The following is a 23,635-nucleotide window of genomic DNA, read 5'->3' on the forward strand; positions in this document are numbered from 1 at the left end:
CTCGTGTTTTGTTTAACTGTGTACTCTTCCTGTAATTACCTTAATTATTGTTTGTAGCGGCTGTAATTACATTAATTATTGTTTGTCACAGCCGACTGTTTGAATATATGTAAGATGTCGAGTTAAACAATAATCAGCCATCAAGCAGGGGTAACATGGATGCTTAAAAGTGAAACCATTAAACAGCTATAGGAATTATTTGATTCCAGTAGCCGAAGGAGGCTAATGATTCCAGGAAGTTGCAATGAAGTGAATTACTTATTTGTGTGTGTGTGTGTGTGTGTGTGTGTGTGTGTGTATTAAAGTGTGTATGATTCAACAGATGTGCACACAGCTAGGATGAATTAAGGACATTAAGAAGCAATTAAGTTGAGGTTAGAAGATTCCCGAATGATAAGATGTCTCTGCTCTTAAAGATGTAACATTTCATGATAAACTACAGTTAATGAGAAAAAAGGGTTGAACCTCTAAATGCCTTTCTGACGTTCTTCTTCTGTGTCCTGTGTTCTTTGGTAAACAGCGGCATCTGCAGGCTGGCTGATCCTTGGTAGAATCGCTAAACTGTTAGAAAAGCAACAACTAAGCAACGAATGACTTGTACTTTATGAGTTGAGGGGCTTGTAAATCTCAAATGTGTGTCTTATCTCTTCGTTTCTGTTTTTCATCAGCTTGTCCAAACTGTTTCTTCACAGGAAGGATGAATCATGTGGTGAAACCTGTTTTTCTCTGACAGTGCTGGCAGTGAGACATCCAACATTTCCAGCACATATGATAATTTTTATCAGAGGGTGGCTTAATGTAATACACACATATGTTCCATATACTGTATTACTCTCGTGACATTATGGATTTCAGTAACAAGAGAGGCCATTAGCGTTTGCGTCACAGATGTTTTCTGTTCATCGTAAGCTCGTGGCGTCCCAGCAGGCTCGACACAGACACATACTGTGGCAAGAAAAAGTATGTGAACCTTGTGGAATTTCATGGTTTTCTGCATTAATTTGGCACATTATGTTTGTTAATACTCTTGACTTAGATGAAGATCAGAACAAATTTTTTTGACAAATTCATGCAGAAAACCATTTATTTTTCTTGCCATTGTAGTTCATGTTCAATGAATCTGCCAGACATTTGAGCAGATGTGAGGATGACAGGAGTCTATACAGTTTGATGTCTGACTGCTTTTTTTAAGCACTTAACATGTTGCATCTTTTGGTAGCTTATACCTTTTTCTTTTTTTAACTTAAGTTATTAAAAAAAAACCTAAAAGCAGCATTTCCATCCACCTTAGTTTGTATGTATTCATTGTCAAGCAGCCATTTTTCTTTACACATAAATGATTTCGTTTCTGATGTAGTAAATCGGTGACAAATCAAACCTTGACATATATTCTACATGCAAGTGCAAATCTAATACAACTTTTAAATGTTAGTAATTAGGTCATGTAAGTGTGAGTTGAAGCCATACGTAAGGAAGCTGAAGAGCATCATGGAGGAGATGCTGTGTGAGAATGGAGGTTGAGATTATACTCTATTATAGTCTGACTATAGTCTGTTTAAATGTAAGTCATAAATTAGTATCCCTGTACATGTAAGCAAATAAAAAGTTTATTTCAACTGTTAACAGGAAAGGTAAGCTAACGTCAATGCTCAACATAACTATGATTCACCTATTCCAGCTATTATGTGAAGATTATGAATAGTAAATACAAAATCTTATCTGACGTTCTATAAACACTTGTTTATGTTTGTCATAATTTAAGTGTTTGCATGACAGCATGGCATATAACAGATTCAAACACAAAAAGAAGCCTTAAAAACATGTTGTGTGCTTTGCCCCTTTAGGTTAGATATGTTTGAGCAACAGACATGATACATTCAGTACGAGTTGTCTCTTCTCTCTTTTGGTTCTCTTTGTTGCAAGACAGTAAAATATAAGGTATGCAGGCAAATTTACATTTTCAAGGCTTGATTGAAGTATCTATGTACACGGGAAGCTACACTCAGTTGAACTGTCACAGAGTCAGTGAGCAGAGCAATGTTTCAGCTGCTCCTTCATTCATAAGTATAACATTTATATCTTTATATCACCTCCAAACAGATAAACCTGTTGTCAGTACAATGTAACCTTGCGTCAGTTAAAACAACTTCATGTATCAAAACACACCCCACCCTGGAGATTAGTGCTGTTTTCATGGGAAAATCACAAACGTAACAAATCCCCCTCGCATTGCAAATTACTGAAATCAATACAAAACTAAAGGGAAAAGACATGGAATGCACGGTATAAAATGAATTGTGCATATGTGCAAGAATCAAAAGGGAACAGATATTACATAGAGAGAGAGAGAGAGAGAGAGAGAGAGAAAGAGAACTCCCAGAGAAATGAGCAAAGAATATATATTTTTAGGCTTCCACAAAAAAAATATATTTGCTAAATCTTACCCCAAGTGACCTGTGGCAAGACTAATATCACATATGATAGACTCAGACTTATCTTTTTTGTCCTATCACTATTAGTTCACCACAGTGTGTCCAAGTATTTGTGTCAGATGCCCAGTTACCTCTCCATGTAGTCCAACTGTCTTAAACCTCACATTTAGGAACAATGATGCTCTTCATAAAAAAATGGCATTGCAATGTCTTTTGATCAAGTTCGGGACCATACAAAGATTATACGTCAGATGGACACACAGCTGTGTCTGCAGACTGCAGAGAGTCTTTAAAGCAAGAGTGCCCATCAGCACAGATCTTGGATCAAACTGTCTGACCGTTAGGAATTAAAAAAAAAAAAAAGGCTTACAAGGGCACAGCAAATCTACATAAGCCGTAAAAGCCATGCCACATTTACAACCTGTTAGGGCTATTCTCTCTTAAAGGGACATGCGCACAGTTTACAAACAGAGGAGGCAAAAAGACTGCTGACAAAGCAGCAGGGTTGGGAAAGATACCTTGAAATTCTCACCCTCTTTTGATTGTTGATCATTTATATGTTAATTACTAATATAATGCACTGAAATACATAACTTTTCAAAAGGCAATCAAGCAGTTAATGTTTGCAGCGTGATCCATTCATCTGCACAATCTAGGTACATCAAACCCATTGCCTATTCTTTAAAGCATGTCATCTGATATTTTTTTTTAATTATTACTAGACTAGATTAAGTTTTTTTAAACAACCAAATCATTGAAATGACTCTACAAGTGATCCATTGTTCCCAACCCTGTAAAGCAGTGAGTGCGGCAGACCAGTCACATGCACACTATGGGAAATATTAGGCTAGACATGAGTACTAACCTTAGGCTCTCTGGCTGCTGGGTACTAAACATCATACAGAATAACAGGCAGCTGCAAAGGGAAGAGACTCAGATGTCCAGTGACAGCACCGTTCACACAGTAAAGTTGCATTTTAGCACAGAGGTTTTTTTTCACTTACATTTGATTAAAAAGAGTCAAACAAGCTTTGACATCTTTCCAACCTGTCTTGGTCTCCGTGGGTGGCAGAGACTCGTCACACCCACCTTTAATTAGTCTGTGAACAATCTGCAGTGAGCAATATATGATTCTTTTTTTCATACATGATATAATGTACTGCGCAAAATGGATATGCGCACATACTGGAAGCATAATGTTGCTGAGGACATGCAAGTTGTTGAGTATACAGCAGAGCAAAAAGCGATGTTTCCCAATGTCTTTGTCTTCTTCGTCTTCTTGAAACATCATCTGTCACTCAGATTGTATCTTCAAGCACGTGATTCTTTCTTTGTGTGTGGCTTATTTCCCAGCAGGGCATCCATCTCAGTAACGGTTTGAGGGGTCATTTGGGATAAAATCTGCAAGTAGGAAGGGAAAGAAGGCCATCTGTTAAAAGTGTTTATGTGCCAGTTTTGCCATTCTCTATTAAACACAAAGTAAGATTTCTGTTTGTTTAGATAACTGTGCCTCAGTATGTCAGGCAACATTATAAGTGTGGGAGGAAAAAAGAGAAGCAAGTTGTACCCGCAGGGCACCAAGATTCTCAATTAACTGGTCTGTATTAGAAACTCCCAGAAGTACTGAGCTGACTCCCTCACTGCGAAGACACCAGGCTGTAAAAAGAGAGAGAACATGTTTTAAATGTATGTCAAACATATTAGAGTGGAAATTCTGATCTAAGGTAAACTGGTCAAATCCACAAAACCACTTGACTTCATGACTGTGGACCTAGATTGGTGCATTTTCTAAGTAGATATGTATACGTTAGATATAACTATATCACACTTTTTACACAATACAACACTATGGATTACACACAAATATGGAAAAAGTAATCTAAAGCTCCAGTTGCACAACAATCAAATAAGCTAAGAACAAGTATTGTCATTTGCCTGGCTTATACCTATGGCTAATTGTGCTGCAGTGCACCCCAGTCTGTCTGCCAGTAGATGGAGCTCCTTGATTTTAGCAAGCTGCCTGCGGCCTTCCTCGCTGTTCACTCGCTCCCTCAGCCACTGGTATCCCTTCACCGGGAGCAAAATGAAAAAAAGCATTGATAAGGCAAGATGCAGTATGTCTGTAGTGATTTCACACTAGGCTTCCTCACTGATCAGGGAGAGAATTACACTGGGGCTGATTTTCAGTGAGAGAAATCCCAAAGGAGGACCAGTCCAATCAAACTGACCTTCATTGCTGCTCTGGAGCACTCCGGTACACCATCGCTGTACTTCCCTGTGATTAATCCACAAGCAAGTGGAGACCAGGTCATTGCTCCGACACCTGAATAAAAGAAACAGAACAAGCATTTAAATGAAACAAAACGAACCTCCAATTTAGAAAATGAAGAGAAATAGAGCTGTGAGAGCGCGAATGTCTGACCGATCTTGTGGTAGAGCTCAGGAAGCTGCACCTCAACTTTATCCCTCTGGAAATAGTGATACTCTGCCTGCTCACACACAGGTGGTATCAGGTTGAACTGGCGTGCCACAGAGTATGCCTCCTGATGCCAAACAGTAAACAAAACAATTAGCCATCGACATTTATGTCATAAGCTGACAGCATTAAATTAGTAAACAATGCAAGCTGAGGATTTACCATGATTTCCATGGCACTCCAGCGTGAGGTTCCCCAGTACATAGCCATTCCCTGGTTTATTACAAACGTCATGGCTCGTACAATTTCTGCAAATCACAATATGCAACATCATATTTAAAGGACAATGGATTAGAGTCATTTTATCCACAGATGAATACTACTCTAAATGATACATGACACCAGCAAGCGACAAGAATAATATTTTCAAATGTCTATAACTGACCTTCCATCGGACTGTTGACATCATTTCTGTTGGCAAAAACGATATCCACGTAATCTAGCTGGAGTCTCGATAATGATCCTCTTAAACCTGTTGTAAACAATGGTCAATAGTCAAAGTTCTCAAGCATTACATTATCAAAAGTTAGTGTGAGATAGTTAATGTCTGTGAGGCTGTATGTGGTCCAGTGGTGCACTGAGCTTAATACTAACATGATACTATGAGGATGATGGGCATGTGTATCATTCACCATGTTTATCATTTGAATTTATATCATGTCAACACGCTAATGAGCAGAAAACAAAACACAGTTGAGGCAAATGGGAATGTTATCAGCAACTAACTCCAAAGAGCCACACTACTGGCGTGTCTACAAAGAGCATCTCTAGAAATGCTCCATACAGTAAGGTAGCATAGGGTAAAACTAAAGCATCCTGGAAGAGTTTGCTGTTCTTTAAATGGTTTCAGTCAGTGTGAACTTGTGTCAACTGTTCAAGCTTGGATTCGTCAGCAATTCAATTTAAAAGTTAAAGTTGTAAAGGATGTAGAATTAGTGCAATAATATGAAATCTGAGAGCTTAGTTCACTTATTACACAATGGCCTCAAATCAATCCTCATGATAATGACGGTCAAACACTTATTCAGCTCCTTGGAAAATGGTGATCACCTGGGCAGTAGTGCTTCAAAGAAACAATATGACAATAATGACCGTATACAAGCCCAATAGCCTCTTCACTTTCTTTAGGATTATTTTTACCAAGGGAACCAGCAAATCAAACAGTGATCCTGAGATCTGATCTTGACTTAAGCCTTGTCTCTACGTTCCTTTTCTCTTTTCCTCCTGTCTCCTGGACATGGGACAGACTTCATTAACAACATCTGACAACAATCCCCTAAATAGCGCTGCACATCAGTTTCCATTGTTCAACATGATCAGTCTCACTTTCCATAAAATCTCATCCACCACAGACAAACAGTCCACTAACATACCTCAAACACTAACTAGACTGCACAAGAATAATCCTGCTTTTTTTCTCTAGTTCATGAAACTACAAAACTTTTATTTGCTTGATATGTTTATTGTGGCTTGAGTTTCTAACTGATCAAGACAAACAAGGGTCATCATCATTGTAATAAAGCAGTTGTTTCACCTTTAATTAGTCCGGACCTAATATTGATCCCACTTGTGTTTGGAAACGATTTGTAATTCCAGGTAATCCATTGTAAAAATGTATTATAATCTACCTTCGATTATATGCTTTCTGGACAGTCCTCTCTCAGTCTCTGCTCTGTGGACGGACAAAAATACACATTATCACGTTATTTATATTATATAGAAATAGTCCTATAATCTGTTATTGTTATACTTACTGGCCTCCCCAGTAGATTTTTGTCGTGATGACAAAACTTGAACGTCTGGATAAGGACACAAGTGTGATAGTGTTATTGTTTTTCTATGTCCAAATTTCTCCATATGATACTAATTATTGTGTTTTTCCACTATGTAAATATAAACTATCATATTTTTATTCGTCTGAGCCTGTTACCACTGGTATATCACATTAAAAACTGTATATTTAGACAAGTATCGTGTTCCCTTAAATAGCCATATATGACTCTGACATATATTGACAGACTACACAAGCTTTAGTTAACACTTGAACATTAATTAATGATATATTTTTCTTCAGTTTAGAAATATGTCTAGTATTTCCAACACAAATGTGTGTTTGGCAGTTGGGGAAGTAAGCCACCAAATACTGTGAACTGGGAGTTTATCATCACATGGTATCATTTTTATCCTTTTATAGTCTTTCTGGGGCTAGCGCTCCTTATTTTTCTAAAAAGTATGAATTTCCCTTGAGATGAGAACCATGCGCCTTTTTCAGCAGTAATAAAAACATGTGGAAATGCAAATGATTACCAGGGATACTTAAGCTTTCAAAAACATGCACTACTGTTCAAGTTTGGGATCAGTTAGAAATGTCCTCGTTCTCCATGAATACATACACGTTTTCCATGGTGCGTAACAGAGTTGCAAAATGGTTCTCTAATGATCAATTAGCTTTTTAAATTGATAAAGGATAATGCATATTCATCTTCTAATAGGATTAGAAAGGTTTTCACATGCATGTGAATCAGTTGGGCAAAATGAGTAATATCACCTCCATCCTTTCTTCTTGATAATGTTCCCTAGAGTGATTTCCGCTCTGTGGAGAAACACAATGTTGACTTTCACATATCTGCACAACAATATTAAATATAAAGAAACCTAAATGCTATTTTGTGCTGTTGATTTGCCTGATTTGCTGAATCAGAACATTTGAAACACATCTAGAGTAACTGATTTAAAAAGAAAAAAAAAACCTTCAGCAAGAAGGAAAACAGCAGATTTAATTCGTGCTTGGAGGAGAAAATGAAATCTGACCTTCCAGAGGCATAAACCTCAGCTGTGTCAAACAGGTTCACTCCGTTCTCATATGCTATGGTCATCAGGTTCTCGGCCATCTGAGGGAACACAACAATTGAGACTGAGCGAGAGAGACTGTGGATAAATTCTACTTACAAGAGGTCATCTGTGAAGGGCACTGTGCAAGAAGGATAATACAGTATTCCCAGTAGAATGTAGATAGCAGCATAAATTCGAGCTCTGTTGGCTTTTGATTTTTTAATTGAAAACACTGACATCAACAGTCACATTTCAGACTATTTTCCACAAAAAAAGCAAGTGAAGGTGTTCAGGAATCCACCTCTCATACAAACAGAGAGACTACTGAGCTCTCACCTCATCAGAGATCTGTGATCCAAATGTCACCCAAGTGCCTGAATTAGAGGAGAGACAAACATTTGTTTTGCTTTGGAATTGAAATGAAGATTAATATGCTCTTGTCTTCAAACCAGCTCACCTAACCCGAGGCAGGAAACTCGTAGGCCTGACTTTCCCAGGTTCCTGTGAAGGAGAGAAAGGGAAACCAGTCAGAAATACAGTAGTGCGGTTAGCTTACGCATTAAATAAGATGTGATGTGTATGAGCAGCATACAACAGAACATGATTAGAAAAAAACAGAGTAAGTAACTACAGCAGTAAATTTAACATACTTATACTTACATACATACTTACATACGCATCATTTTTCTAATCTTTTTCCAATTAATAAAGGAATATAAAGGGTAATAAAACACACATAAGATTGTATAGTTTTAAACAAATATAAGGACATTTTAACTGTAATCTACCTAATAATGTGTTTTCATATTAATCTCTTATTTAATATACCATGTACAGTACTGTGTTGTGCTGTAGTATTTATATAGTAAAACACAATTTCCCTATTAAACTTTTCTTTTTGGAAGTTTTGAAGTTGAGTCATGAAAACTGGACTTCTTGTTAGGTCGAAACATTTCGCTGCTCATCCAAGTAGCTTCTTCAGTCTGAGGAAAGTTAGTAGGAGACTTCAAATTTATCCTCCAGGGTGTTTTCACTTCTCACCTGAGCTGAATAGGCTTGTTAGGTGAACAATACCAACTTTCCTCAGGCTGAGGAAGCTACCTGGACGAGTAGTTCAACAAGAAAACAGTTCATTTGCCATGACTCAACTTGCAGGTAACCTCACCTGGATGACTGAGAATCTCTCATGGTAAATATGTGAGAAAACTTAGATTGTGTCAGTACTAGTTTCATTCACTTTTCTAAAATCACAGATTGATTCTTTATGGACCACTAACATAAAAATATTTTAATAAAGCATTAAATAACACTGTTGTATGTATAAAAGTATGTTAAATGTTGACTTATTCCATGCTGTTCCATGTGACTACGTTCTCCACTACAGCTGCTACATTAAAGTCTTTCTCGCCTGTGATTAAATTACTGCCTGTGTTCAATTATTTCTGAACAATTGACCTTTTATCCTTCCTTATGTTAACAGTTCAGTGTATTACACAGGGTCAGTGAAACAGCTGGAGGGAACAGAGCCCAGCTCAGTTAACAGACCAGGCAAAAGCATCTTTGGCCTGTGTGGTAAATGGCTCAAAATGTTCCATGAGCTAAAGCGGAGTCCATTACCCGATGTGCCACATCTGATTATCCAGACAGCTGAATTTTGAAGGACGAGCGGGGAGAAGGCGAGAGCTGCATTTCTGACCACAGGAGCATGTGCAGCTGAAAATTATGTGGGCTTCATGCTTGCTCTCCTCCTCCATGCGCGCTCTCCCCCATTCTAATTAGCCGGGGAGCCAGCTGGAGAGGCAGTAGAACTGCAGTGCAACTCGCTACTCGCTGTCTTTTCATCTCCAGCGCCTCTCCCCACTCTGCTTGTCTGCCTGCCTGCGTCCGCCACAAATAGCCAAATGCAGAAAGACAGACTGTCAGAGCATTTAGACTCAGTCGAACGAGTCCTGCTTTTATTTTCTCTGGTCTATTTTAAAGTCTGACCTTAAGCTATTTTTAGATTCCTGCATATGTAAGCATTTGTGTCCCTGTGCGTGCCTGCGTGCTTTGCGGGGGTGTTAGTGTTCATGCATGCAGTGCGCGTGGGTGTGAAACGCATATCGTTGGTGTCATTACTTTTATTATACGTCAAAATAGCACACAGGTGGAAGGTCGGGGATGCAACATAAAGGTAAAACGTGTTAGTGCGGTTTGATATAGTTGATCTCATTCACCATTTGTCAACCAATGACAGCTCTGCATGTTCTTGCACTCTGACAGTCGCTTTGAGCATTTGGAGTAAATATAAATGAGGCACATGGGAGAAAACATTTTTTTCTAAAGGTTTGTTTGTATTTTTAACATTAACAACATGTTTGTTCTCTTTTTTTATTATTATTTATTTTTTGTGACATCGATCATATTATGCCTGCTTGCATCAACTTCAGTCAGGGGAAGTTAAAAGAATTTTTTGTTTTGTTTAACACCATTTGACAAGGTTGGACAAATAACAGCATCCCAAAAATATTGCCCGCCATTTAAAAAACGGCTTCAAAACAAAACGAAAACACTTAAAATTAATCATAAATAGCAACATTTACATCTCAGCATCACCTGCTGCGCAGTCCCAAACAGGGTCCTCCTGTTGGTTGAGTTAGTATTATATTAAGTAAGGAAAAATCTGCAAAAACCTAAAACATGAGTCAGCAGTCAGTAGAAGAATGTAAAGCATCCAGCAGCACCCACAGCTGTAAAGCAAATCCATGCTTCTGTTTTTGTTCTGGTCCAATGTGCTGATTCAATCTCCTTTTTAAATATAGAAAGTAAATGCATGATGCTTAAGTGTTTGGTTAACACCTTGCATGACCACAACATGACCGGGGCAAATTAGAAACCCTAACATGCATCAGTGTGTGAATTCCATCATTATTATGCCACATAAAATACTTTTCTTTAACCAATTTCTGCGCAGTGAGAGATGTCATTGTTTTGGTGTGTGACAACTGGCTGCCCCCACCCCGCTCTCAACTCTACCACTCTCTGCAGTGCTGCAGTCTGCTAAATTACTATCAGTGAGTCTGGAGAGACACATGCTCTCTCTCTCTCTCTTCTCGTTCACCATCTCCCTCATGACAGAGTCTCCTACACTCTCTGTTACATACTCACCCCCCTCATGAGTTTAAACAGACCCTCTGCCTGCATTTCACCTGATGTGGATTAGGCGGACGCTGTGCGAAAACAGGACAGGATCTAAAACTCGGCAAGTGTCGGTAGGGCCGGTCGATGCTTTTTACGTGAATATTCACGCTTGACGGGAATTACACTGAAACAGGCGCAGATTTACATACAGTCATGCATGAGTGCACACATGAACAGAGGACACAAAAACACAGATGCTTCTCTGTAGCCTTTATAAGTAGGGCTTCCCGTCTTTTCTTTCTCTCTCTTTTGCTACTCTTTCTATCTTTTTGACTTGCCATAAATCGTCATCTCCAAACAAGGTGATTATAGGGACTTGGCCAGTTCATACATTATAAATGGGGGAGAGAAAGGCAGCACACAGGTGCTCTGTCATGGTGTAGTCAGCATTTTGACCTGTGCTGACATTTACAGTTAGTTTTCACCCGAGACAGGAGGTAGACACTTTATACAGATGGTTTAGGTGCAAATGATGGATTTTTTTTCTCTGCAGTTGTCACAAAATGCCACACACATGCTGAGCAGGCTCTTCTCCAGAGGGAAGCACACATAGATATTAATAACACTCACGTCAGTGTGTGTTTGTGTGTGTGTGTGTGTGTGCTTATACATACAATTTCAGAGAACAAACTGTGATAAGAACAGTGGACTCTCTGTTCTCTTTTGATAAAGCTGTGCACGCTGCTTCCGGGCGTTAAAGGGTCAGTTCACCGTATTACAAAGAGCACATTTCTTTTCACCCATGCAGTGATTTCCGCCCTCACCTCAATACAGCTGATGGAGATAAACAGAATAAAAAATAATAATATCAATTTGTGGAGCTCACAGAATTTACAAATAACTTTTTTTTTAGTCAACACCAACATCTATTCAGCAGCAAAGGTCCTCACTGAGATGGAGGCATTTTACAGAGACAAACCTGGACAAATAAAACCAAAACTATTTGCATATCTAGGTGTAAACTGGAGTGCGTACTGAGGGACAAGATCCCAGTGTAATTTTGACAGTGTACTAATTCTTGCTTCAACTATTATTAATAAATTAGGCTAAACAATATAGTTTTCATGTAATGTAATGTTTTTAATTCAGTTGTATTAATAGCAGTTAGGAAAGTAGGTCTGTCCTAATTATAAAATACACATGCTGTGAGCCGAGCAAATGGGGAAATAAAAAAAAAAAAAGAAAAAGCACAAAGACAGATTCGCTCACACATACAGACACACAAACTCAGCTGCTCTCCTCCAGTGTTGCTAACACTTTATTAGTTGTCGTGACGCTCCTATTAACTGAATTAGCTTGTAGTGGAACAGCTTAGAGACACTATCAACACTAGTTGATAGTAAAATTGTGAATCTTTGTGTGATAGTTATATTTTTCTAAACAGTTAGGAATGGACACGAGGCTGCTGTATGTTTAACACTCCTTTTGTTTTAAAAGGGAACAGGGAGTTAAAATGTATCCTGACAGTGAAACTGCTTTGAATTCTCAGTCTTCACGACATGTTCAAAAGGAGTTTATTAATGAAATTCAGTGTTTGAAAAGGTCACTGCTCTGAGCTGCTACCTGCCGACCTGTTTTAAGTCTGTTGGGAAAGGGATAAGATGAATATTAGAATGATTTGTCAGTTCCTGGTCCACTCATATATACAGACTTTGACAGCTAAGTGAATTTCAATAACTAAATGCATTTAGGTGTTTTTGAGCATCATCCTGTGCATTTGTTTCTGATGTTTTTCCTAATTTAAAATCTTTCCACTGCTACTAAACTACCCCAATCAGCTAATTATTGACATTTGTTAACATGTTGAAAACCTTATTCAGTTAAGCCAGCTAAAACTCTGGTTGATGTTTAATTCCACGTGGACATATTAGTTAGAATATCCCAACAACTAGCAAAAACAAACCTTGCTGTGATTAATAACTAGTCTTATTTTAACATGACACCAACATGAATTCAAATTAAATTAAAACTAATAGCAGAGAAGAAAACCTACGGTAAAACCTGTGGAGACCCGTTTTCATTAAGCTGTGTTTCTGCCCCTACATAATGACATGCAATGACGACTTTGTCTCTGCCAGAAGACAATATCAGACTTTGACTTTGACTAGACAGAGTATTCAGAGGACGTGACATGGATTTTCTGGCCCTGATTATGCTGCACACAGTTCTGAATGAGTCTGCTGATTGCTGCTGCCACTGCATTCATCCACCGGCAATTATTGACGAGTGTAAGTCTCATGAAATAACAATGACTCTGCAGTTACTTCACATTGTGAGCTATCTCATTTATGTACTTTTCTGTGTGTACAAATTTTAAAATCCCTCAAAGCTGTCCAACATGCTGATGCACAAATAGCAACAACCTAAACTATTGTTCAGTTCCATTAACTATAATAATAACATTCAGCAACCTGTTAATATATATATTAGTAGGTGGCAGATGAAGTTCGAAGCCAGATTTTGGCAGTTTAGCAGCCAAACACAGATCTTAGTTTGGATATACTTTGGTTTTGAGCCAGACTGAAATCATGCAAGTGAAGATTCAGTCTGATTTAGTCTAACAGTGATGTCACTAATCTGTTCAGTCAACTGGAAACTCAACAAAACTCCAGTGAGAGAGTTGAAGGTCAAGGTCATGGTAGCATGCTGTCTTGTTCTCCCTCCCAGCACACAAACCATTTGTTTCTAGTGATTAGTAATCATGATAACAGTATGAGGCCAAATTACTTAATAATCACTTAATTATTGTGATGACTCTATTCAATTCAATTCTAACTGCTGGGGAGTACAAGTTAACATGGCCTCTACGTGGTCTCTGTTTTACATATGAAGCAACAGTAAAGTAAAGAGTAAAGACTCACAACCGTGAATGTAAAGATAGATTGTTCACTTTACCTAATGACCAAGATATATCTGTAAACCTTGATAGGGTGGTTCATCAGTAGAAATGACTCAGTCACTTCATCTGAGAGTTGGGGGTTTCAAAACTCACAGCATAAGTGTTCTCTGTGAGAGAGCAGCAGCCCTCCGTGCAGCCGAATGTCAGGACACTTCAGATCCTAATACATGTAATGTACGCCAGCTCCAGCTAAACATGCAACTGAATATTCAGTAGCATAGTTATTACTACAGTATTTTGTGTATTGTATGGCCATTCACAGCACATTTCTATTTTGTATCTGTATTGTTATGTACCTCATATGTACACTACTGCTCAAAAGTCTGGAATCACTTATATTTTATTGTGCTTCAAAAGAAAACACACATGAAATCAGTCTGAATATGAAATATAGCAAAAGAACAGGACATGCTGACACAGTCAGAGTTAGAAATTATGATTCTGATGGAAATGATGACTGTGCTCTTCAAACACTGCCTTCATCAAAAAAAAAAAAAATCTTTTTCAGCAATTGCATCCTGGCAGACCTGAGTCATTCTAGCTGTCCATTTTGATCCTTCCTTCCTCAAGGTCCCTTCCACTCTGTACAAATCTCCTGTTTTACCACCTCTAAAGCACCCCCAGACCATCACACTGCCTCCACTGTGCTTGACTAAAGGTATTAACCACTGTTCTAGCATCTTTTTATTTGTTCTGCGTTTAAAATCTTCTTCTGTTCAGTGCAGCTGCCAGTTGAGGACCTGTGAGGCGTCTTTGTCTTAAACTACACACTTTCAGATATTTGTCTTTTAGCACAGTTGTGCATCGGGGCCTGCCAATCTTTTTTCTGTCCTTGTTAGAGCCAGTTTGTGCTGCTCTCTGAAGGGAGTAGTTAACAGCATGATAAGAAGGTTTTCTCACATTTTCTAGCATTGAGTAGCAACACTAGACTAACAGGTCTGTAATGAAAGTTCTTTCTTTCTGGGTATTAGTACCTATTGGAACCAGTAAACAAACAACTTCTGATGTTCAGATGCTGAACTAACCTAAAGAATGCCATGCTCCTTTGTTTGATCCATTATTACAATGGTTCTCAGCTGTGCAACACAATTGCAAAAAGGTTTTCTCAGATTCAATTAGCCTTATAAATTACTTGAATAGCAGCCATACGAGGACTGAATAACTGCTAATGATAAATGTAGATAAATGTAGACTTGTAGAAATTTACAAGTGATCCCACATTTTTGAGCAGTAGTGTTTATCTTTCAGGCTGTAGACAGATTAACATGCTATCTTACCTTGCAGTCAAGTTAATATTTTAACAACAATTTTTCATTTAAACTCCATAAATGTTTTCTAGCGCGTTCAACAACATCTCAGCAAACTCCATAAATTGATAAGACTTCTAGTTCAGTTCTCGTCTCACTCTTGGCAAGAAGACAAATAATGTTTGGTGGAGCAAGAAATTAGCAGATATAGAAATACTACGTTAGAAGTAAAAGTCCTACTTTCAAAATGTTTATTAAAAGCACAAAAGTATAAGTGTAACTAATATATTTATTGGATACTATACTGATGCATTAATGTGTTAATCACTGCACTAATGTTGCAGTTGGTTACAGTGGAGCTCATTTCATAGGATCATTATAGGATTTGAATAAATAGCAATATTTAAAACTATTATTATTATTATTATTATTATTATTATTATTATTATTATGTATTCTGTATTAAGAATACAATGTTGAACAGAAATGAACAGAAATGCTGAAGTAAAGTATAATACTTCCAAATTGTACTTCTGTACAGTACTTTTCACCACTGCTACACGTATTTCCCAAAATACTGAGCTAATCCTTAGAAATGATGGACTAAATTCACTGCACAGCAGCAAAATATTGCCAAAAGTTCAGTCTCCCCAAGGAGCCAAGGATAAATTTAGAATCAGCAAAAATGGTGTTCATGTGCCGTCCTTGGTAAGCTCTTCCCTGTCACTCCTTCTGTCCTGGCAGCTTCACAACACTACAACACAAATTTTTTAAACATTGCTTGACTCTTTAGCAATATTTCACTTCGTGCGTGTCATAGTGTTAGTATGTTTTTCTTTCCTACGTACATGCTCCTCCTCACTCTCACTCGTGCATCCAGCTGCCTGCCGCTGACACAGTGTCCCCTGCGGCCCGTAGCCTACAAAGCTCCATGAGAAATGCCCAACAGTGGTAAATAAATCCATGCTAGAAATGCACCTGACCTCCTTACCAGGTTGCTGATAGTGAATGGAGGGCCTGGTTACCATAGAGATGACCAGTTTGCTGGATGAGTCGACTTCTAGACTCACCCATCCACAGGTCACAGAAAACGACGACCATTGTTATTGTCATAAAATTTAAAACATGGTGAAATGTCAATAGTGTTGTAAACATGCTCTATCTCTGTATATAAAACCATGTGTGCTTATCTAGTCTTACAAATTAGTTGTAGAAAGTAACTGAAGCGCACTCATTTTAAATTAGCTGATTTGAATGCGCTTTATTTTGGTAACAGAAATTTGACGTTCAGAGGTTTTACAGTTGTGGTAATCACAAAATTATACTTGGTCGATCCAAATCAAAGAGATTAATGTAGTCTAATATATATGCTAATTTCGAATCCCACCACACTCTGCCCAGTGCATCAAATAGTTGTCAACATGACATTACAATAAATGGGAACGCTCCAAAATGTATCAGTCAAGCAGAAATAGTTTAAATGATCTCATTGGTTAGAGGTGTGCGAAGTGTGTGGTTCGATGCAAATATCTCTACACATTTAGGTAAGTTTTGGTGCAAATAACTAAAAATATATTTTCTAAAAAGGTTACACACTGTATCTTTAACAAACTGAGAAGACTGCAGTGCACTGTAAAATGAAGTGTAAAGGAAAATAGTTTAAATTAGACAGAAATGGAGAAACTTTGATCAAGATAAAGAAAATGAGTCAAACTGAGAGAGTTAGGGTGACAGCGGGTGTTCTTGGGAGTAATAACTGACAGCAGGTGCCATCGTCTGTGACCTGCCAGAGAGTAATGAATCCTCAGGTCAATTAGATAGTAGGGGTGGTGGGGTGGGGTTTAAAAACATGCAGTCAAACACGGCAAACAGTGTTAACGGTAAGTGGAACTGAGACTAGATCAAGTTCACCTGCGACTGTTCACTTCGGTTCTACTATGATATTCGTTTGGGCTCAATCAATATCATGGGAAGAAGTCTCCACCACATGTGTACTCTCTGCACACATACACAGCCTCCCTCATACAGCATGTCGATTTGTTCTATGTTCATTACCGTTTCTTCCTGACCTCAGCCTGACTGTGACAACACTGTTCAACAAAGAAGGCGTGAACGTTGTGGTGCCATCAGCAGACTCTGTGGCCAGGTGGTGCAGCTTTGAGTGGACTGTGTTGCAGAAGGAGCCGATAAGCGACAACAGTGCTGGCTGATTAGGAAATAAGACAAAAACTACAGCCAATGCCTGGGGTGTTGCCACTGGCAACTGGAGCTGGCCATATGCTTTATAGAGCTCTTATTGTGCTGCTGCACTGCCTATTAGTGACACTTTTCAAGAGACAACAGAGCAACCAGAATAAATCAACCCAATCAGACGGACACAATTCTCAAAGAAGTAGAAAAAAAAGAGTAGCAGAGATATCTGGGTTTCGTCTTAGGCCTCATTCCCTTTTTAAACATCCTATTAGGTGAAAGCTAAATTGACTGAAGAGAATGGCAGCAATTCAATCAACCTGATTAACAGGAAAACAGGTCATTAAAACTCTCCTTCTACTTATTGGATTTTACAGTTGAAATGAAGGAAACAGATGGTATGAGGATCTGCTCTTAAACATTATGGATGGTGTAATGTTAAGTGCATGCTGTATGTTTTTACATGCACAGTTATAAAAGTATGGTTTATTTTCCACTGCTCTAAGATCCTCTCTGCGAGTGGAGGCTGCATGAACAGCTGTCCTTGTCAAGCTGAAGCTCTAATCCATCAAGGTGAACTGAATCAGATTCTGTGCCAAAGACGAAAAGAGAAAAACCACCAATGACTTTTCTTTTTCTTGTAGTTTATCTGCTCTGATTTTCTTTCCTACATCATGACTCAGACCTGGCATGTGCAACAATGGTTTTTCTGTGCATTGGATACTCTGCTGCACCACTGTTTGATGAAAATGAAAGGCTTTTAAAACCTCCAGGAAAAGCTGGGCGATTTTAGAAAAGCTGTTATTGGAGGCAGACTTTCTATTAATCTGTTGTGAAGAGCAAGAGGCCGGGACAAAATCAACGCAAGACACATAAGCCTATGGCAAATGCGCCTATATGCAGACTGTCTGTTGTCCTGTGATAACATTAGGGCTGTGCGGTATGGATTATATAAGCATTTCTACATCCCTCAGCAAAAGCATTTGAAGAGTAAATGTCATGTTGTTTATGATGTCAGTAAAATCACTGCTGTGCACTCACTGAGGTGCTTTCATCTTTCCTAATGGGTGTGTAGGCAGTCTGCGCAGTATATTATAGAATGCACGTTGGTGACAGTGGAAGCTCACCTGAAATTCACCTTACGTCTCAACAAAGACACTGACAGGTATAAAGAAAGCCCAACTTCACCATGAAACTAGTTTTATAATGAGTGAAGGCCCAATCATATACCGTCGACAGGCTTGTACGTACGAGATGCTGTACTAATGAGCCAAAACATTAAAACCAATGTGGACGTACTGACCGATCTGCAGCTACGCAGGCCCACACACACCTGGGTGTGATTCACTGTGTGTGGTGAGACCTCTACACACTCCATAACCATCATTACAATCTTGGATATGTTGTGCCACAGTAGCTCTTCTTTCTGTTTGGACCAGACAGGACAGTTCTCATTACCTAGTTCACGGTTTGTCCATGCATGGACCAATGCCCCCCCGCCCCCTCCACCCCCAGACTGCTGTCTGCTCTTCACTGCTGGCTGAAAGGACCCTGTGAGCGCTGCAGTTTTGCTGACCCACTTGTCAGGCCATAATGATTTGGCCCTTGTCAAAGTTGCTCAGCCTTTACACCCGGGCCATTTGTCCCACACTATGATGGTTACATGAACCGTCTAACACATGTCAGACCTTGACATGTGCTTTTGTTACAAGATAATCAATATCCGTGTCATCTGTGAGTGGCCATAATGTTACAGCTCATTGGGTATAACCTGGAGGTTATAGTAAAAACCGTCCCCTCACCTCCCCCCTTTGTCCCATACTCACCTGTACTTCATACTGGTGTGGCGCCCAATGGCCTCCTTCATGTGGGCATGGCCCTGTGGGGTCTGCCGAGACCCGGGACCCTCCCTGGTCTTAACTGAGCCTTGGGAGATGTAGTTGCCATTACTTCCTTGTCCACTACTTCCTCCTCCTCCGCCTCCTCCTCCCCCACCTCCTCCTCCACTACCACCACCTCCTCCTCCTCCACCACCTCCCCCTACTCCTCCACTGCTTCCACCAGGAGGTGGAGCGGTGCGAAGGCCACAGAGCCGGTCCTCGCTGCGACTCTTGAGGTTGTGCTCAGTGCAGGCGAAGGACACCTGCATCCTGACCCTGGTTTCCGGTGTCTCTTATTTTGAGTGTTGGGGGGGAATAAACCTTTTCAGGGAGTCACACAAACAGTAATGTCTGCAAATTGTTGATGCTGCTTGACACTGTTTCCCGTTGTGCTGTTGTGGCAAAGCCGTGATGCTCATACAAAGGGCTCAGACAGGGCAGGTCAGAAATTTTGGCTGAGAGTTGGAGGGAGCAGGCGAGAGTCCAGCCTCTAACATGATACACACAGAGTTACCGTCTGCTCTGTCTCCTGTCTGGTGATGCAAACCTGGCAAAAGGCTCTTAGAGTTTTCACACTCACAAGATGCATTAGGGCTGCCCTCCAAAAATCATCAGGAAGCTTGTAAGCTCGCAGCAGTCCTCAGACGGATTTGGGGATGTGGCAGCTCTTGGGAAGCCCCAAAACCTCAGCGCACTAGATGCCTCCCTCGGCCTTTTCCCACATACATGCACGGGCTCGTATGGCTTATGTTGGGTGGTAAAGCACTTGCCAGCCTGCTGTCTTCTCTTCAGCCGAGGTTAGTTGTGTCGATCTTGAGCTGAGGAGCTCCGGAGTGTGCCGCAGCAATGACACAATCACAGTTACATTCATCCTCGCACCTCGCGTCGAAATAAGGCATATTTGTTTTGTTGGTTTTTTTTTTTTATATGTCGCAAGGTGGATCGGCAAAAAAAAAAAGAACTGGCTCAGCTGCTCGAATTTACATTGCCGAGGTCCCAACGGGGTGTACAGACTTGATAGGATGCGAAATCACACAGTCAAACCCCACCGATGCATCATCGCCCAGCTGCCTCACGCAGCATCAAACAGATGCAAGAGAAAAAGAGAGAGAGAGAGAGAGAGAGAGAGGGGAGGAAAAATCAAAAAGGAGGAGAAGAAGGAGAAGGAGCAGCAAGGGTTGTATTACCTTCAGCGTGTGAAGTCGCTCACACACCGGCAGCAGCAGCAACAACTGTGCAGGTTTCCCGTTATACGACCAAATTGCGCGGTGCACCGAGTTGAAAAAAATGCCGGCATGCTGGACCAAAAATCAGCTGCAGCGGACATTTGAAACGCTCGATGCCTCCTCTCTGGGCATCTTTTTCATCTTGTCAGTCAGGAGTCCCACTTTTTTGTTTTTTTTTTTTTTTGTTTTGTTTTTACAGAGGCTGCAAAATGTTCACGACACGCAGGCGATGTGGGGGTTTGCAGGGTGCTCTCTCTCTCTCTCTCTCTCTCTCTCTCTCTCTCTCTCTCTCTCTCTCTCTGGGGTGTGATCTCTACATTTTTCATCATACGCGTGTACACACGTTTCATCACTTCGTCATATTATGTTACTGGAGCTTATACTGTTTTTGTTGATGCACGAGAGAAAGATAAAATGCACCATTTTCAATATGTATCACTGATGATTAATGTCACTTTAAATCTAATGTAGTACTGCTTATTGTTCACACATGGTTTCAGTTTTTCCATCTACCATATCCCATGTTTCCATGTGCAAAGGACATCTTTCCCATTTGATCTGCTGTGTGTCTATATAGCAAATGATTCAAACCACTGTATCATCATGAGAGCCCACAGCAGATGAGTGGCTTATAGTATATCATGTTGCATCACATCACATCATTTTTAATTATAATTGACGTGTCAGCTGGTGGCCGTGCAATGATAATAGTCCCTTCAAGGCTGTGTTTACAATCCAAATCATCTTGCCACGTCCTGAAAGAAGACTGCCAATCCAAAAAGTTTCAGTGCTCAGTGCTTGTGGGCTTCTTCACAGCAGGATCATCTGCAAAATACCAAACTCCTGCAAATAAAAATGCAGCCACACACACGGACACGCACACAAACATTCATCATTTCTGTCAGTTTGTTCTCACGTCTAATGAAATCTTGCTTTAGAGCAATCTGCAGTCCCAGGATGATCCCAGAGCAGATTGCATGGCGTTCAGCTGCCAGCAAAATGTAGCTCTGAGTTGGCAATCAGCTCTTTTTAAAAGAGCTATTCAGTAAACGGTTGGGAGGGGGTCGGGGGGTGGGGGGACGTTTCCAGCTGTATAGGCAGAAAGAAAATGTGAGTGCCACCCAGTGTGACATTTTAAAAGAGGAGAAGGTTTAATGATCTCTTGTCCTGTTCGAGCACAGTGAGCACAGATAGTTGGATGTGGCAGCCACAGTCAGTCAGTTTTCCATGAATCATCAGTATATTCAAACCTCTATAGCTACTTTCACGGCACTCTCGTCCAAACATGGACTTAATGTTCACCCCAAACAATCCCAATTTAAAGAGCAGTGACACTGAATCGATGGCTCGGGGAACGTTTACACTCGGGTTCTTCACTTAACTCTCATGGAGCACCAGCCGCTGCATTTTAAAGAGCAAGTAAAGAAACTAAGATGCGTGTCGATACTGTACAGATATATTCATCAAGATGGTGTCAAGATAGGAATAGATGAGGCGTAGGTGTTTGTCTCCATCAAATGACCTTCTACAAATGCTCCCGTCTATCCATATAATAGGTATATGTAATATATTTAAAAACATCTGACCTTTAAGCTTTATGATGTCAAATGACAAGATTATGCATTCAGTCTTTAAAATGTTTGTCTGAACTGAATTGTTTCCAGAATAGCCAGCAAATTGGTGACAAGGCAAAGGTAGATGTTGGATGGTGTGATCATTACACAAAATCACCATGGCTAACAGTCGCTATAGGGGCTGCTGCCATTAAAAAATAAATTGACAAGAGCTGGGCAGTGCTTCCAGCGGGAGGAGAATCAGCTGAATCATACTTTGGTATGACATTAATTTATGTCAGTCATAAAATGTGTGCTACTTTGTGAATGCTGCAGTAAGGTCTGCTGCAGTCAGTTCAATAGAGAGTACGTGAGGCATGTTTTCTGAACATGCACATAAAGGAAACAGCTTAAGACGTAGATTTTGTATGTTTATGGGTTTTGAGTCATTGTGCCACAGGACTGATGAATCTTCACACCAGGGTGACGCTGCCACCTACAGGCAACTTCACTGGAGCCTTGATGCTGGTGGAGCGTTTCGGGTACAGTGCATCAAATAAAAATGTCATGATTTGCCGTGAGAACTGTGCCCTCTAGAAAGGATATTTATATACTAATAATCTTCAGAAGCCAGTGTGATGTGAATGGCTTTCACAAATACAACACTGGTACTCTCACATGCACACAAACACTGAAACATCAATATCAATATTTCTTATCTTCTAGGATTATGCTGTAATGCATGTCCTGTTTTCAGTGAAAATGGACTTGTGGACACCTTTATTATCCCGAAATAGCTGAGCACTTTCAACAGAGGGCTCCAAGCAGTGGAACAACTAACTGCCTGTCCCCTGCTGTCAAATCATGCATCATCGATCCTCAACTCCTGCCCTACCGATGTTGACCAGATCAGGGGGGTGAAAATAGACAACAGTTGATGAACGAGCTCCATGGAAGCTGCTGTATGTGCCATTAACGTTAGTGGTCCTGAACTACCAGGAGTCTTTGCAGCCCAGCCTCATTTATTCAACACTGCTATGCTTTGAAATTTCATCAGACGCCTGATATTTCTTTCTAGGTCACGGGTGGAAAAAAAAAAACTGCAAAAAATTTCTTTTTTTCATCCATGAATGATTTCTCAAATTACCGCCTTCAACTGCAGCACTCTTCAAATGTCTTATCTAAATTAATGTGTTGGTAATGTTTCTGGAAAAATCAATAATGTTATTGAAATGGATCATCCACAGATGCTCCGGACAGTTTCATAGAAACATTTAGGTGTCATTTGTCTAAATCTAACTTACCTTTTTCTGCCTTATCTTGATCTTTAATGATATGTTTTTAACCTCAAAAATCCACTTGCAGTGAGATTTCACATCACAAAGATTAGCGATCTCATTTAGGAGCAAATCCCTCATTGCATGTTGTTTGACTTTATTTTTCCCGTCTCTCTGCCTCTTGCTCACCTGTATGTCATTGCAGATCGTTCAGCCTCACACTCGGCCAGGGAGAGGCCACATTCCCTCAGGTAGAGCTCCAGTCGACGCCGCTCGACCAGCCTGTGAGCTGCCTCCAGAATCTGAGAAGCCAGGGCCTCTGACTCAGTCCTCTGCTCGGGGGTCTTGCTGCTCCGGGCTCCAGATTTGGCCACGATACTCCCTGAGGAGGACGACGCCTTGGGCTTCTTACTGATGCCATAGAGGTCTTCCACAGAGTATTT

The 23,635-nt window shown here is 40.1% G+C and overlaps 1 protein-coding gene across 1 annotated transcript; it reads right to left on the minus strand.

The window, feature by feature from the left end:
* Positions 1-2,401: 2,401 nt before the first annotated feature.
* LOC113170563 (voltage-gated potassium channel subunit beta-3) lies at positions 2,402-20,049 on the minus strand. Its single transcript, XM_026372694.1, has 14 exons — positions 19,083-20,049; positions 8,198-8,241; positions 8,077-8,114; positions 7,720-7,799; positions 7,457-7,501; positions 6,663-6,707; positions 6,537-6,580; positions 5,294-5,380; positions 5,071-5,156; positions 4,855-4,975; positions 4,661-4,755; positions 4,379-4,499; positions 4,000-4,088; positions 2,402-3,833 (listed from the first exon to the last, which is right to left on the minus strand). Exons 1-14 carry the CDS (start codon positions 19,403-19,405, stop codon positions 3,744-3,746), a joined length of 1,308 nt encoding a protein of 435 aa, XP_026228479.1. The 5' UTR covers positions 19,406-20,049; the 3' UTR covers positions 2,402-3,743.
* Positions 20,050-23,635: the final 3,586 nt, after the last annotated feature.

Source organism: Anabas testudineus, chromosome 14 (genome assembly GCF_900324465.2).
Source record: "Anabas testudineus chromosome 14, fAnaTes1.2, whole genome shotgun sequence".
Classification (NCBI taxonomy): domain Eukaryota; kingdom Metazoa; phylum Chordata; class Actinopteri; order Anabantiformes; family Anabantidae; genus Anabas; species Anabas testudineus.